The 15887-nt window shown below is 40.1% G+C and overlaps 1 protein-coding gene across 1 annotated transcript in view; it reads right to left on the minus strand.

Annotated features, from left to right (window-relative positions):
• The window catches only part of Iqgap2 (IQ motif containing GTPase activating protein 2), a 325046-nt gene that overhangs the window by 42774 nt on the left and 266385 nt on the right, over positions 1-15887 (minus strand). The window contains exons 18-22 of the mRNA XM_008855997.2: positions 11809-11892; positions 10121-10192; positions 9439-9508; positions 6353-6561; positions 1677-1826 (exon numbers count right to left, since the gene is read on the minus strand). Of these exons, the coding sequence (XP_008854219.1) occupies positions 1677-1826; positions 6353-6561; positions 9439-9508; positions 10121-10192; positions 11809-11892 (585 nt within the window). The remainder of the gene's footprint in view (positions 1-1676; positions 1827-6352; positions 6562-9438; positions 9509-10120; positions 10193-11808; positions 11893-15887) is intronic.

A 15887-nucleotide genomic window follows, 5' to 3' on the forward strand; every position in this document is an offset into this window, starting at 1 on the left:
AACTAACTAACTGCTAACTAACTAACTAAACTAAAAGTGGGGATTGTAAGAAAGGAAATATATTCCACACATGGCTCATGCTGGAGAGACAAACCCAAGCAAAACCGCTCCTGGCTGATCTGCTGCATTGGTTTAGAATTCTTACTAAAGTGTGACTGAAAGACCAAAGGGATCCAGGCTATTTACTTTCCTACAATTTCTTCACTGACCTTGTGCTTATGTTTCAAAAACAGAGACTGATGAAAAGGTAGAGAAAATTACCAGACAAGCTTCAACTTGATGCAGCTGAATAGCCTGGCCCTGGGACTGTTTAGAAGTGCAGTTATTCTAAATATGTTCCTGGGCCTTTTCCCCTTTCATTAATGAGCCTTCACTTATAACAGGGCAAAAGATACAATTCTTAGCCCATGACTGGATTTTTAGCTTTCTCAGGACAGAAATTCTATCGAACTTAGAAATACTAAAGAACCTGCAAAAACTTGGACTTTCATGAATGTAAAAAATGACAAGTATCTAAGACTAAATTCCCAGGTTGACTGCTATTCTAAATTAGGCAACACAAAAACCTCTGCTTAAAGTGGCTGGCCTCTTTTGCTTCGGGAAAGGCTACCAGGTCAGCTGTGGATTCCACAGGCAAGACTAAGCATTACCATTTTTCCTCTTATGCTGCCACATGGTGGCCATCAGAGGTATCTACATCCTTTTGAAGATGGGCACAATCTGTTACTCCAAGTAGAGAATCTGCAACTCCACCAGCATTAACATCTTGTCTCTTGTTTGTGGTTTGTAAGTGCATTCTTTCTCTATGTATTTAATGCCAGGATGACTCTGAAGTAAAGATTCAGGCATCTCCAAGCCTGGACTCACACAAAGGGACACCTAATAGTGATAAGGAAGAACCACTGACCCGACCTTTGGCATTAATTTTCCTGCTGAAGGAAGGCCTGTTTCTATTACTAGCACCTGCCCAGGGTCCTCTGTGAGTAGTGGTATTGGTAAGAGGTAAATGGAGTAAATCAGTGGGGAACCAAGACAAGAGCCGACCCATCAAAGTCCAGCCATAACCAACTAAACTTCCTAGTTATCACTGGAAGCACTGGGAAATCATGATTCATTGAGATCCCAGCAATGATAGGATAATAATAAAGTTAAAAAGTCATGCTATTTCCTAATCCTACCCCTCTGGCTTTGCCCCTCAAAGAAAGACTAACTCTGGCACAGATCTGCCTTTCTAGTGATGAGTTTTTTTTCATGGTTGACATGAACTCTAATAACAACATGCTGTTGTTGTCATTTTAAAACTTATACTGTTTTTGAAGAGCACTGTGGTAGGCATACATGAAGAGTATGGGCCCAAAGGCTAACTCCCCAGATTCTGCCTTATCATTTACTGGCTAGGACTGAGTTTGACACTATGGGAAGAACGACAGGGCTTAGTTTCTCCTGGTTCCCAGGGTTATGGCAAGAATTAAATGAACTAATAGATGTAAAGCACCTAACACAGGATTTGGGACTTAGTAAAGTACCCCCTAAGCTAATATTATAAACTTATTATACCAAGCCATTATTCTACTGCTAATATACATTATACCAATAAGGTATTTAGCTGTAGCATGGGTAAAATTAAGAGACATGAAACATACTGTTTTATCTGAAACTCACAGTGGAAGGCTCACCTGTAGAAGGTAGAACAGCTGCTGATATGTCTCTAGTGTTTTCCTTCTCTCCTTACTCAAGCTTTTGATTCCCTGGTTGTCAGTGTTATTCAGTATTTCCATTTCTCCTCTTTTTTTCTTATTCAGCTTTTTCCTATGTGAGATTACATCCTGTGAAGAATTGTATGACATTGTTACTCTTTACTGCCTCCTTCCCCCCCCCCTCTCTCTCTCACACACACACACACCAATACATGCACAGGTGCAAAAATGAATTTTTCTATGTTTCTCTCATTTGTAAATAAAGGAAGTAAGGATATTAATTTGAGGTTTTGTAATATGCATTCACCAGAGCTGTATTCATTTGCTTTTAGGGTTTAATGTAGGCACCAAAAATGTTCAATGGAGTATTTAAGAAAGATTTATTAATTTTATTCATATGTTTGTGTGCCTGTGTGAATTTATGTGCATCACATGTGTGCTGGTGGAAGCTCCTGGAACTGGAATACAGGGGTTGTGTGTATTGATGTGGGTATTGAGATGTGGATCCTGGTCCTCTGCAAGAGCAGTAAGCACTGTTAACCCTTAACTCCTGAGCCACCTCTCTCTTTCCCAAGAATAGTCTTTTTAACAAATGGCACTAGGACAACTAGGTATCTACATTAAAAGAAAAGAGTTGGACCTCTGCCTCACAACATAAAGAGAGAAGAACTCAAAAGAGAAGAGAGAAATACATGTATGAGCAGAAACCTCTAGAAAGAAAAACCAAGTCAAACTTTTTTTTGTTTGGTCTTTTTGAGACAGGGTCTCCCTGTAGCCCCAGCTGGCCTGGAACTCACTATGTAGGCCAGGCTGGCCTTGAACTCACAGAGATCTGCCCGCCTCTGCCTCCCAAGTGTGGGGATTAAAAGCGTGTGCCACCACACCCAGCTCCAAGTCAAACATTTGACTGTGGACTAGGCAATAGATATCTAAGATACAACACCAAAAAAAAAAAAAAAAAAAAAAAAAACAAGTGACAAAAGGAACAACTAAATTGGCCTTCATCAAAATTAGAACAGCCTATGACTTAGAGGGTGGGAGAAAATACCTACAAAGGCTGATTGAATTATAGAGATTTTTTTTAATTTATTTTTTTTTATTATACGTGAATGAGTGTATTGCCTGCATGTGTGTAAGTACAGTCCTGTCATGCAATGCCTGCAGAGGTTAGAAGAGGGCATCAGATTCCCTGGAACTGGAGTTATGGATGGTTGTTAGCCACCATGTGGGTGCTGGGAATCGAACCCTGGTCATCTGTAAGAGGAGTCAGTGCTCTTAACCACTGAGATATCCCTTCAGCCCCAAATAATAGGGTTTTATCCAAAATAAATAAGTAGACTGTAACAATCAAAAAACATACAAAGAACTTGAATTGACATTTTTCCTCCCTCAAATGCAAAAATGGCAAAAATGCTTGAGATGGTCAACATTCATTTATTATTAGGACTGCAATCAAAACTATAAAGAAGCTAAGTCTATAATGCAATCATTTTTTCTCTATTATTTCTAAAATAATTATTTTATTATTTTTATTTTATGTGTATGAGTGTATTGCCTGCATGTGGGTATATGCACCTGTGTCATGCAATGACCGAAGAGTCAGAAGCAGACTTTGGATCTCCTGGAACTGGAGTTACAGAGAGTTGTTAGCCACCATGTAGGTGTAGGAATTCGAAGTACGTCCTCTTCAAGATCTGTCAGGGCTCTTAACTGCTGAGCCATCTCTCCAGCCCCCTCCCTGTCTTTTCTTTAGCAAATTTTCTTTAATAATGAAAGAAAGCCATACTGTTTTAGGTACCATTTTTGTCTCTATTATAGTATAAGCCATTTCCCCTGCCCTTAAATATTCTCCAAGGACTCTTCTTAGGGGCTGCATTGTGTGTGTGTGTGTGTGTGTGTGTGTGTGTGTGTGTGTGTTGAGCTAGTCTCATGGCTGTGATGGTTAATCCTCACTGTCCACTTGACTGGATCTGCAATCTTTGAGGAGGCACACCTCTGGGCGTGTATGTGACAGTGTTCCCAGAGAAGTTTAACAAATGGTGGCACTATCCCTTGGGTTGAGGTCTAGGGAGGAATAAAAAAGAAAAAAGGAGAAGCTGAGTGAGCTGAGCACTGGCATCCATCTCTCTCTGCTTCGTGACTGCAGATGCGATGTAAACAGCTGCCTCACACTCCTGTCACCACAGGACAGCGACCCTTGCTGCCACTCCTTACCTGCTATGATGGACTGTACTCTTAAACTATGAGCCCCCCAAAGTCTTCTTAAGTTGCTTTTGTCAGATATTTTGCTACAAGAAAAGCAACTAATGAATGCTGCTCAGTTTGTGGCGTGTTTAAGCTGCTTTCTACTTTTGCAGCGTTATAAATACATTCTAAGTAAACCTCCATGTTCTGATCTTCCCATCAAATTAAAAATGGTACTAACAATGGGAGGACTAAAGACTGTATGTTTAGTAATCATTAGTTTAACGTCTAATAAATGCTAGATGCATATTTAGTGTTGGAAAACTAAACAGAAACAGGAACTTTTTGGGAGAGAGGGTTTTGCTTATGTTGCAATACTTCTGTCTTAGGCGCCCCAGTAGCTGGGATTACAGGTACACACCAGTGTATCTGGCTCAAAAATTTTATTTTTCACAAAGCTATCAATTATCAATGAATATTCTTTTAACAAAACAATATAAAGCAAACCCTCGCACAGTTACAGAGATGTAGATATCTGCCATAATTGTATATCCGCAGGATCCGTACTATTTAAACTATCTGCTGATCTGAAAGTAAGTTTTTGAGATGAAAGCTATTTCCTGTTTACAAGTTTATGGGGACAGGGTACATCAGCAATTTAAGGCCATAAAAGGCACTCTGAAAGATCCTTTGCATCTATTATACTTACAAAGTTCTCAAGTGAATAAGAAAACACACAATTAAAAAAAGGTCACATGCCATTATTTTCTTGATAAAACTTAATATGTAACAAATTGCAGTTTTATTTTTGAATATTTAAAAAACACAATTTCCTATTTTATAAGCTGCTCTATTTTCATGATTTTCTCTCCAGCTCTCTTCCTGGTATCTTTCCCAGGTCTGGAGGACAAGGATAGGACATTCAGGTGCCCACTTCCTGGGTAGCACATGGCTGCCATCTGAACTGTGGTACACCACTGACAACTGGACTCCCATCTTTGACTATGCACAGCCTCCTTGAGTTTCCAAACTTCAGCTTCCCTCCTAGATCTATGCAGTTTCTGAAAACTGATGTGACATTTAGGAAGAGACAGGGCCACGGAGGGAGGTCTTACCCTGGAAATTTGTTCTTGGATTAAAAATGACTCTTTTTACACTGTTTTATGGAGTGCAGAATCTGAGACTGTTTGGAAGCCACTCATGATTTGGTATTACTCTTTGGAGGGCATTTGGGAAACTATAAGAATGTTTTGGGAGGTCTTAACTGGAAGTCATTTGCGGTTTCTGGTGGGTGGGGGCTAGAGATGACAGATGTGCTGTCTGGCAGGTTTTGTAGAATGATCCTGTGTAAATTATCTTCTCTCATTTTGAAGAGTAGAAATTTGGAATGTCCTTCTGCTCATTCACATAGGTGTGTTTGTAATTAAGCCTAGAATCTAAGTGGTTTACATATACTACAATATATTTTTTCTCTACAAAAAATTTTCAATATACACTGGGGATTTTTCTAGGACTGCGGCTGCTGTGTATATTGGGGACAGGCCACACTTGGTTTATATTGAACTTTATGAGAAGCTGAAAACTAGGCTCTGATTGTACCACCCTTCAATGCATCAGGATCTTCTGCAGTCCTCAGTCTGTGGTGATTCTGGGAAAAGGCCAGAGTCTCCAGTAACCTTAGCATGTCTTCTGGTGTCATCAGGGTCTTGCATTTTCACTTTAAAACATGTAAAGGTTTTTTAAAAAATATTTTCTTTATTATTTTAATTTTATGGGTATGAGTGTTACACCTGTATGTAAGTGCACCCGTGTCATGCAATGCCCGCAGAGGACAGAAGAGGCTGTCGGATCCTCTGGAACTGGAGTTACAGACAATTCTTAGCTGCCATGTGGGTGTTGGGATTCGAACCCAGGTCTTCTGCAAGAACAGTCAGTGTTCTTAACTGCTGAGCCATCTCTCCAGCCCCCACCCAAGGTTTTTTTTATAGAGACAGTATCACTATGTAGCAGTGGCAGGCTTACTTACTATGTAGACCAGGCTGACCTTGAGCTCAGATATCCACCTGCCTCTGCCTTCTGAGATTAAAGGTGTATGCCACCCTGTCTGGCCCTAGTTTTTGTAGTTTTTGAATGGTGAAATATTTTACGTCTAGTTAACATAAAGGCCTTGGCTTCACTATGAAGGTACATATGTAAGTAGGCTTTGTTATATGTAAGTTTCATTTCACAATGGGAAAGAAGTCTATTGCCAGACCACCCTGAATGCACCTGATCTTATCAGAATGGTTAATAAGAATTACAACTATGCCATATACAAGGGGCATCAACATTTACAGGTCTGAAAACTCCTAACTTATAGTGAACGTTGGACAGCTTACGCTCCCTTGTGCTTGACGGAACCAAAGCATCATGGGCATATACATGTGCAGTTCTTTCCCTGCTGGGAGTCGAGGGTCTCTCGGTCCACCCACCTCCAGTGTGATCCTGTTCTTCACCAGAAGTCCAATCTTGATGTCCATCAGGTTCAGGTCTTTCTCCAGCTGCTGATTGGCCCTGATCTTAGTCACTACTTCTTCTCTTAGCCTCGCTACCTCCAGCTCCTCCTGGAAATCCAAGTTACTTTGTTCCAGCAGGTACACAAACTTTCGGATTACTGTTAATGGTGGGTTTTCAGAGCCAACTGCAGGGAGAAGAACAGGTATATTTTAATTCAGAATCACTAATATCAGGAAAACAACCAGCTCTGCTAATTAAGTATTACTACAAACATATACCAACGAAAGCCTGTAGACTATGGAATGGATCATTCTTTAACATGGAAGAGCTAGATAAAGCAGACTCATATAAACAAATGCACAAAGCCAATAGTGGCTGGCCTCACTATTTTCTAGTTATCTAATAGTCATTAATCAGACCTCTCCCCACTGTCACCAGACTCAGACACTAAGCAGACAGCACTATCTGTGCCTTACTGATGAGGAACTTGGGAAAGAAAGTTAACCAACAGGCATTGGCTCTGAGACCTAGTGGCTGAGCCAGATAAGAGGTTAAAATTCTGGAGATACAGGAAGCAGGAAGTGGTTTCTCTCAGAACAAAGGATCTCTGGGAAGGAGCCAGAACTAAGTGAAAGTCAGTGAGGAAAGACCAAGGAAGGGGGACTCCAAAGGACTAACAGGAATTAACCAAAAGATAAGTGGGCTCTCTTTGACAGAAATGAAAAGATCTTAGAAACTGAAACTTGATAATTGTCTTTTTTAATATTTATTATTTTCATGTGTATAAGTGTACTGCCTGCATGTATGTAAGTGCACCCATGTTGTGCAATGCCTGTGGAGGTCAGAAGGCTTCAAATCCCCTAGAACTGGAGTTATGGATGGGTATTAGTCAACATGTGGATGCTGGGAATCCAAACTAGGTCCTCTGCAAGAGCAGTCAGTACTCTTAACTGCTGAGCTATCATCTCTCCAGCCCTTGATCATTGTCTTTTTAAGAGATTTATTTATTTTTAATTTTATGTGTATGAGTGTTTTGCCTGCATGTATATATGTGTAACACATGTGTGCAGGTACCCAAAGAGGTCAGAAGAGGTTGTCAGAGCCCAGGGAACTGGAGTTACAGGTGATTGTGAACTGCCATGTGGGTGCTGGGAACTGAACCCAGGTCCTCTACAAGAAAAACCAAAGCTCTTAACTGCCGAGTCATCTCTCTAGCCCCCTAATCACTGGACCATTTATGGTAAATTTTTAATTGATTTTTTTGTGTATTTCATACAGAACATCTTAATCATCTTTATACCCCCTTCCCCATTAGCACCCTCCCATAGCTCCCTTCTCCCCCACTGGATTTCATGCATTCTGTCATTTATGTTAAGGCCTATCATGTCATGTTAGTGTCCCCAGATGTCCCTCAGTGTAAGTTCATTCACTGAGGTCTAGTCAGCTTATCTAGAGTCCCTCCCTTTAAGATCAGCTCTTCCTCACCCAGCAGTGAACAGCTACCAATAATTTTTCAACTAAGATTGGGACATGCTACCATTTACACAGTTCTGTACTGGGTTTTTGTCTGCTGGAGTTTGCATGGTTTTTGTGCATGCTGATACCATTAGAGGGTGTTGAGAATCCAGGGTATTTGTGTATAAATTCTGAGAGGGTTTTCTTTTAGTGCCGAACTTCAACTTTATGTTTTAATTCCCTGGTACTATGACTTTTGGGAACACTTTCTCTTTTAAATATGTGCAATGAGATCAGTTCTGGGTAAAGAGAACAAACCACCTGGGATGTGGAGAAGCAGTAACAAAGTAGAAAGAAGAGAATGCCATCCAGCCATGGTGACTTGGATGTCTGTCCTCCTTTTCATCAAGGGCTCTATCAGTCTTCCTTGTACTTATAGCTTAATTCTGTGGTGTTTGGATTTTCAATGTAGAATTTAGAACAGCACCTAGTAACTCACAGAATGACTCTAGCATGAACAACCAAGTCTAGAAGTCACCTATACTGTTCTGCCTTTGAAGATCTTCACCAAGAAATGATCCTGGATCATGCTTGTAGTTATCATCGTTGGGAGATGAGATTGTGCTTTGTTTTGTTGACTTCTCTTAAATTTTTTAGAGTACTTTGCTTGCATGTATCTAAGTGCACCACATATCTGCAATACCAGAAGAGGCCAGGAGAGGGCAGCGAATCCCCTGGAAATGGAGTTATGAATGGTTAGCTGTGGCCATGTGGGAACAGAACTTGGGTTCTCTGCAAGAGCAGCCAGTGCTCTTAAACACTGAGTCATCTCTCCAGCCTACTCTCTACTCTCACCCCTCCTTTTTTTTTTCCTTAGACATGATATCATGTAGCCTGGGATGGCCTCAAACTCACTATACTACTGAGGATAGCCTTAAACTCCTGATCCTCCTGCCTCCATTTCCCAGTGTTGAGATAATAGGTATGCACCCCTCCACACTCAGCTTGTTTTCCTGTTTTTTCATGAGTGTTTCCAAACTTTTTTTTCGGTTTTTTTGAGACAGAGTCTCCCTTTAGCCCTAGCTGGCCTATAACTCTTTTATGTAGACCAGCCTGGCCTCAAACTCACAGAGATCTGCCTGCCTCTACCTCCAGAGTACTGGGATTAAAGGACATGTGCCACCACACCCTACCCAAAATTTCTTATACAAACACATTTAATACTTAAAAAGGAGAGGGAAAAATCATAGGCCAGGTAATAAATCGAACAATTGAAATGTGAACTTATCTTCTGGTTTATCTTCTTTTGTCTACCTGTAGTTCCACTTTAATATAAAAGTTGTGTTTATGCCATTCTTTCTGAAGAAGAAATTACATCACTCTACCCATTCCTTCCATGTTTAGTAGGAACACTGATTCCTGTCACCATCTGTTCCTCTGTATACCTGTTCAGATCTTACAGCCTGAGAGGACCAAAGTCTAAAGCAAACAGAGGCATGGTCCATTCTTTATTCTTGGAACAGCTCCACAGCCACTAGGCCAGGAAGAACTTGAGCTTGCTGGTTAGGATGGACCCCAGGCTCTCCTTCTGACAATGTCCACTTACCTAGTGCTTTGTAGTCATCTCGGGCTTTGTTTGCTCGGATTAGGGATTGTATTTTCACAATTTCATTGCTCTGCAAAAGCATTGAAACAAGTCATGCATGACCTCTGAGTCCCGTTCACTCCACTGTTTCAGAATTTGGAACTTTTAAGACTTGACACTAAGAACTGACACATTAGAATTGCTGGTATTTAGATGTAGTGCATTCAACATTCATTTTTCCATTTTATGAAGGAGTACAATGAGTTGCCTGCAAATATATGCAAGACTGTGGAGGAACTGTTTAAATAAGGGATCTAAAGGGGGAAAAGTGGCACAGAGCTTGAATGACTCAATCAATGTTACATAGTTACTCTTTGAACATTCTGAAATCCATTAGTTAACAGCCAGAAAAACTGTATATCCACGCTGGAAACTACTTTTCTAGAATCTTCTCTCTTTGGTGTTACTAGCCCACACTTTTCATCCCACTTGTGTTCTTTCTATTCCTGAATGGTAAAGCCTCTCAGGGAGCCTTCTGAGTTAAGAAGCAAACCTTCAAATACTGTCACACTGAGCTCTAAAGTCTCTTCTTTTCCAGATGGTCATTTGCACCATTTAGTAAAATTATCCAATGCTAGCATTCAGTAAACATCCATTGAATTCATTCTTAGCCCAAACAAAAAGCCGCATGCATGGGTCTTACATGATCTTTGAAGTACTGTAGTCGTGAAAGGTAGCTTTTTCTCGCTGCTGCCATTCGGAACCAGGACTGAATCTGAAATGCAGTGGATAGAGACACCATGGTGATCCCGAAACAAACTCTCAATATAGCTTTACATACTTTCCTAAAAATAGTATTATTTGATAAAAATGAGTAGCCTTGTTCATCTGTAAACCCAACACTCAGGAGGCTGAGACAGGAGGATGAGGAATTCGAAATCACTTTGGGCTACATACAAGACTGTGTGTCAAAACAAACAAACAAACAAACAAACAAAAACAATGAACCTTCAGCTCTCACTTCTTTTGTTGCTTTCTTTCAAGGTTTTCAAAACACTTTATATGTCAGCCTTAAATTCATTGAGTTACAGGAAAGGGGTGGGGAGGCGTGTTGTTTTGTTTTCACCTCAGACAACAAAAGTCAAGGGAGAAAGGCAGTTAGCGGAGTTGCAATTAGTCAGTAAATTAAATTAAACTAATTTCAGGGCTTCTTTCATCATCCAACTCTTAGGTTTCTCTTTTTAAAAAGTATTTATGGGGCTGGAGAAATGGTTCAGCAGTTAAGAGCACTGGTTGCTCTTGCAGAGGATCTGAGTTCAGTTCTGGGCACCCACATGGTGGGTAACAACTTTCCATTAACACCAGTTCCAGGGGATTTGACACTGTCTTCTGACCTTCGTAGGCACTGCATGACATGTGTAGACTTACATGCATGCAGGAAGTACACACACTAAAAATAAAAAATATATTACAAAGTTTATTAATTAATTTTGTGTGTGTGTGTGTGTGTGTGTGTGTGTGTGTGTTAGAGGACTACTTGTGGGAGTCTCCTCTCTCCTTCTACCATGCGGGTCCTGGGGATCAAACTCAGGTTGTCATGCTTGGCAGCAAGTTCTTTTACCTCTTAAGCCATCTCACTGGCCCCATCTCTTAGATTTCTATATGAAATGTCTTAAGATATCTTGGGTAGGATCAACTGCTCCCAACAGTTTTCTGAGGGAAGTGGTATGTATTCTACAGTGGACATAGGACAATGTCCCTTGAAGGAGCTAAGGCACAATGGCTCTAGCCCTGTCATTCTCTGCCTCTGGCAATTTCAAATATCTTTTAACTTATCTGATTCCAATTTCTTTCTGGCCCTTGTTCTGATTCTCATATAGATTTCCAGGGTGTCTACCAGTTCATCTTGTCTACTACCTTTTCTTTCTACAGCTTTTCTTTCTCCACCTGAGTAGCTCAGGACTAGCTCAGCACAGACACACATCCTGACTACCTGGAATTGCTCTCATCACTGGCTTTGTATTTGTCTCACAACTCACGCTTTCTGCTGCTGTGTTTGAGCATTCTAAATATTATTAGTAAATGCAGTAAGAGGAACATGAAATTAGACTGAGTAGGGACAGGATGGAGAGGAACCCGGCTTTAAAGTCAATTTGGATTTTCTAGATGAAGAACTGGCTACAAAAAGATTTTCACACTCGAATCTCATGACCACATAAAGGATGTGGGTCAGTCACACTGGTTCACTGATGTGCCTGAAGATGATTCAAACCCAGGACTGACCTTCAAGGCTCAAACATACCTTGTTTACAGCTGTGTCTTCTAGATTCAAAACAAAGCAAGGGGAAGATTTTAAGCCAAGCACTTGATATGGTAGAAAGGGGTATTTACCTTCACGACAGAATCAACGTTACCAATTAATACTTGTTGCCTCTGCAGATATTCCTGCCGTTGTTTATGTCCCTTCCAGAAAGCCTGAGGGAAAGAGTGGGTCACAGATGACTCATGACATTTCACCACAGTTTATTTGGAAATAGCTAGCACAGAACACATCTCAGGAGGTACAGAGTTGAGATATCATCAGGGACCATCCCCTCCAAATCTCCTCTGGATACCATGATCAATGGTGGATGCTTAACTGGGGCAGAGTTCACCAGCTTGCAGCTGAGACTGGACCCAAGATGGGGCAGGCAGGGCAAGGGAGATCAATTACCAGCTTGGTACTCAGTTTTCTACTTGAAAGCTTAATTTTACCAAGGCTCTAGGTGACAAAAAGGGAATAAGGAATGCTCCCCTAGAATTTTGGGCACTACTCAGTATTATTTAGTAGCAATACAAAAACACTTGAAATAGTGATTAATAAGAGAATATCTTTATTGCACCAGCGGTCTACTCGGGCAAGACTGGAAAGGAAGACACTCTACTCACTGTTGACTCTGAATCCCCCAAAATATATTTGTAATTAACCATTTATTGTTTCTTGTGCTTCCACATACAGTCAAGAGATGCTTCGTGAAATTAGCTGTATATGTTTATTACCACTAGGGAGAATTTTTATAGGAGCTGTTTCCAAAAATTGGACATAAATTAATATTCATAGAAGAATTAAATCTGTGACTGTTGCCATTTTTTTTCTAATTCAGTCATGAGCACCTTGTTATGGAAGCATATCATCTTTCTAATTCACCCCAATTCACTGATATTATTGTTCTCATTATAGATGAAATGTGTGTTCCTTGTTAAAAGGGAGAAATCTGATCATTTTTGTAATTTCCTTCACATGTCTGCATCTACCTCACTCATTCTTTATAAAAAATGTGTAAGGAATTTGTCATTTTATTATTTCAAAAGTAATATACTTTGTGTAGTGACTTCAAATGAGGCCGTATGAATGAAGTGAGAATGACTGAGCATTCTTAGAAATGGTGAACATACTCAATTTTTCAAAATAAAAAATATTGATTCATAGGAAGCTACTATAAAAATACGTTGCGTTCCATATATTTTCCTTCATTGCTATCTCACTCTAAAAAATTTTATTACATTTATTTATTTGTTTATTGTGTGTGTTGTATTTACAGCTGCCTCTGGGCATATGTGGAGATCAGAAAATAAACCCTTGTGGGAGTCAGTTCTCTCTTTCCACCATATAGATCTTGGAGATCAAACTCAGGTTGTCAGCAAGTGCTTTTACCCACTGAGCCACCTCACTGGCCCTGATATCTCACTCTTAAAGTAATCCACAATAGTGCTAGAAATCAGGAAGGTGAAGAGATCAAAAGTTATGAGTTCCTGGAAGAGGGAAGGCAATCAGACTGAAAGAAAGAACCAGAGATCAAAGTTCTGTAAGTGTGGGGACATCTTTGGGATGGCTGTAAGCTTGAGGGAGCCTTGAATGACAGAGTAGTGAGGGAAACTGTCATCTTATCCATTTGTCAAACAGTAGACAAAAAATCATAGTAGAGGCATTGGGGAGACTTGAGCAAACTATAAAGTATACGGCTTTTTTGGAGGAAATTTAGCAACAGCCAATTTATAGCTTTTTATAGCCAATTTTTAGCTTTTTCCATAGTATTTAAAAATTTCAATATACTTAGCCTAGAGATATATAAGCACCTGGTAAGAAAAAGTCCACACATGAGGGTCTTTGTTGCAGCATTGCTTGCAACACCAAAAATGTGTATAATCAGAATGTTCACAGCTAGAAGACTGGCTGGATAGGGTGTCCCACTCTTGCTCAGGGATGCTACATGCAGGTAACAATGGGTACATGCACCCACTATGGTAACTGTATGCATTTGGAGGAAAAGGGAGCTCTTTAAGACATATTGTCAGGATAAAAATGAAACTGTAGCTTGTCATATATATTATGATGCTGCATTATAAAAACTGATGAAATAATATATATTTTGAATTAATGTCACTGCTTAGACTTTTTAGACTGTGCAGTGAACACAGAATGAGATTATAATGTGAAACACATTTATCTATCTGTGATGGTTTGAATGAAAATGTCCCCCATAAGCTCCAAGTATTTGGACATTTTGTTGCCAGATGGTGGTGCTGTTTAGGGAGGTTTTAGAAGTCGTGGCTATCCTGGAGGAAGCACGTCAGTGGGGGTGGGCTTAGAGAATTCTTAAGCCTTGCCAGATCTCCAGTTGCTCTCTTGCTTCCTGTGCCTGTGTGATGATGTGAGAGCTTAGCTTCTGCTGCTCCTGCTCCAACCACCTCCAGCCACCATGCCTCCCTGCCATGACAAAGTGTAATTCCCCTGGAACCGTAAGCTCAAATAAACTTTTCCTTCTATAAATTGCTTCAGTCAGTGTTTCTATCACAGCAACAGAAGAGTGACTAATACAGTATCTGTCCCTGTTTCCACTGAGTTTCTATTAACATTTTACTATGCACACTTCTAAATATGTACAACACATATATACATATGCATGCTATTATGCATAAATAAACTACATGAATCATGTTATATGTGTTTCTTTCCTTTTTGACAAAATGGGATCCAACAATATGCCAACATTTGCTTTTTCCTATAAATTATATGAACTACTGCTATGATTTTATCCATATATGACATATATATAAATTCAGATTATATATATAAAGACAGATTCTCACTTTTTAATGACCACATAGTATTCTATAGTATAGAATGAGTATAATTTAAAATTCCCAAACTAATGGGATTAAGTTGTAATCATTTTTTTAACAGTTTCAACCTTGCACACGTGATTATTTAATGTGACTATTTCCATTAAGATAGGTTTCTGCCGGGCGTGGTGGTGCATGCCTTTAATCCTAGCACTCAGGAGGCAGAGGCAGGAGGATCTCTGTGAGTTCAAGGCCAGCCTGGTCTACAATAGTAAGTTTCAGGACAGCTGGGGCTACAGGGAGACCCTTTCTCAAAAAGCACTCCCCCCCAAAAAAGATAGGTTTCTAAGCCAGGCATGGTGGTACACGCCTTTAATCCCATCACTGGGGAGGCAAATAGATCTCTATGAGATTGAGACCAGCCTGGTCTACATAGCAAGTTTCAGACCAGCTGGGGCTATAGGGAGACCATATTTCAAAAAACAAAAAAGGGGGGGGGAAATTCCTAGAAAGGGGCATACTAACTAGATATTTAAAATATATATTGAGAACTCAAATTGTCTTCCAAAGGTGATAAACAGCTCTTGCCAGCGGGCTTACTGGACTTATAAAAAAATTAGGTTGATATAAACGCTGAGAAGTGAATATGTTTCCTCACTTAAATAATTATTTATATTTTATGTGTATGAGTGTTTTGCTTCCATGTACGAAAGTGTACCCAGTCGGGAAATGCCGATGAAGGCCAGAAGAGGGCGTTAGATCCCCTGGAACTGGAGTTAGGGACAGTTGTTAGCTGCCATGAGGGTGCTGGGAACTGAACCGGGTCCTCTGCAAGAGTGGCCATTGCTCTTAACCACTGAGCCATCTCTCCAGTCCCCTTTCCTCACTATTATTGATATTTTAATCTCTACTACAGTGAAAAGAAACCTTAACTCTCCCATTACATATCTTTATCCTTCTCCATTTATAATTGCTTAAAATAGTTTTAGATATATTCAGAACATCAGACAATGTTATAATTTTTGTTTCCACGAGCAATTTAAAACACTTGAGAAAAATATTCTCTTGAGTGACCTTTTCTTTATTTTAGTCTTATATGTATGAGTATTCTGTCTGTATGTATGTATGTAAGGGCCCAGAGAAGCCAAAAGAAGGCATTGGATCCCTTGGTACTGAAGTTGTAGATAGCTGTTAGCCACCATGTGGGTGCTGGGAACTGAAAACCCAGGTCCTGCAAGAGTGGCAGGTGAGAAACCACTGAGAAATCTTTCTAGCCCCATATTTACTAATGGGGAAAAAACCCTTCTTTTTGTTATGACCTCTTCTCTCTCTCTCTCTCTCTCTCTCTCTCTCTCTCTCTCTCTCTC

This window comes from Nannospalax galili, unplaced genomic scaffold, assembly GCF_000622305.1.
Source record: "Nannospalax galili isolate Female #2095 unplaced genomic scaffold, S.galili_v1.0 scaffold907, whole genome shotgun sequence".
Classification (NCBI taxonomy): Eukaryota; Metazoa; Chordata; class Mammalia; order Rodentia; family Spalacidae; genus Nannospalax; species Nannospalax galili.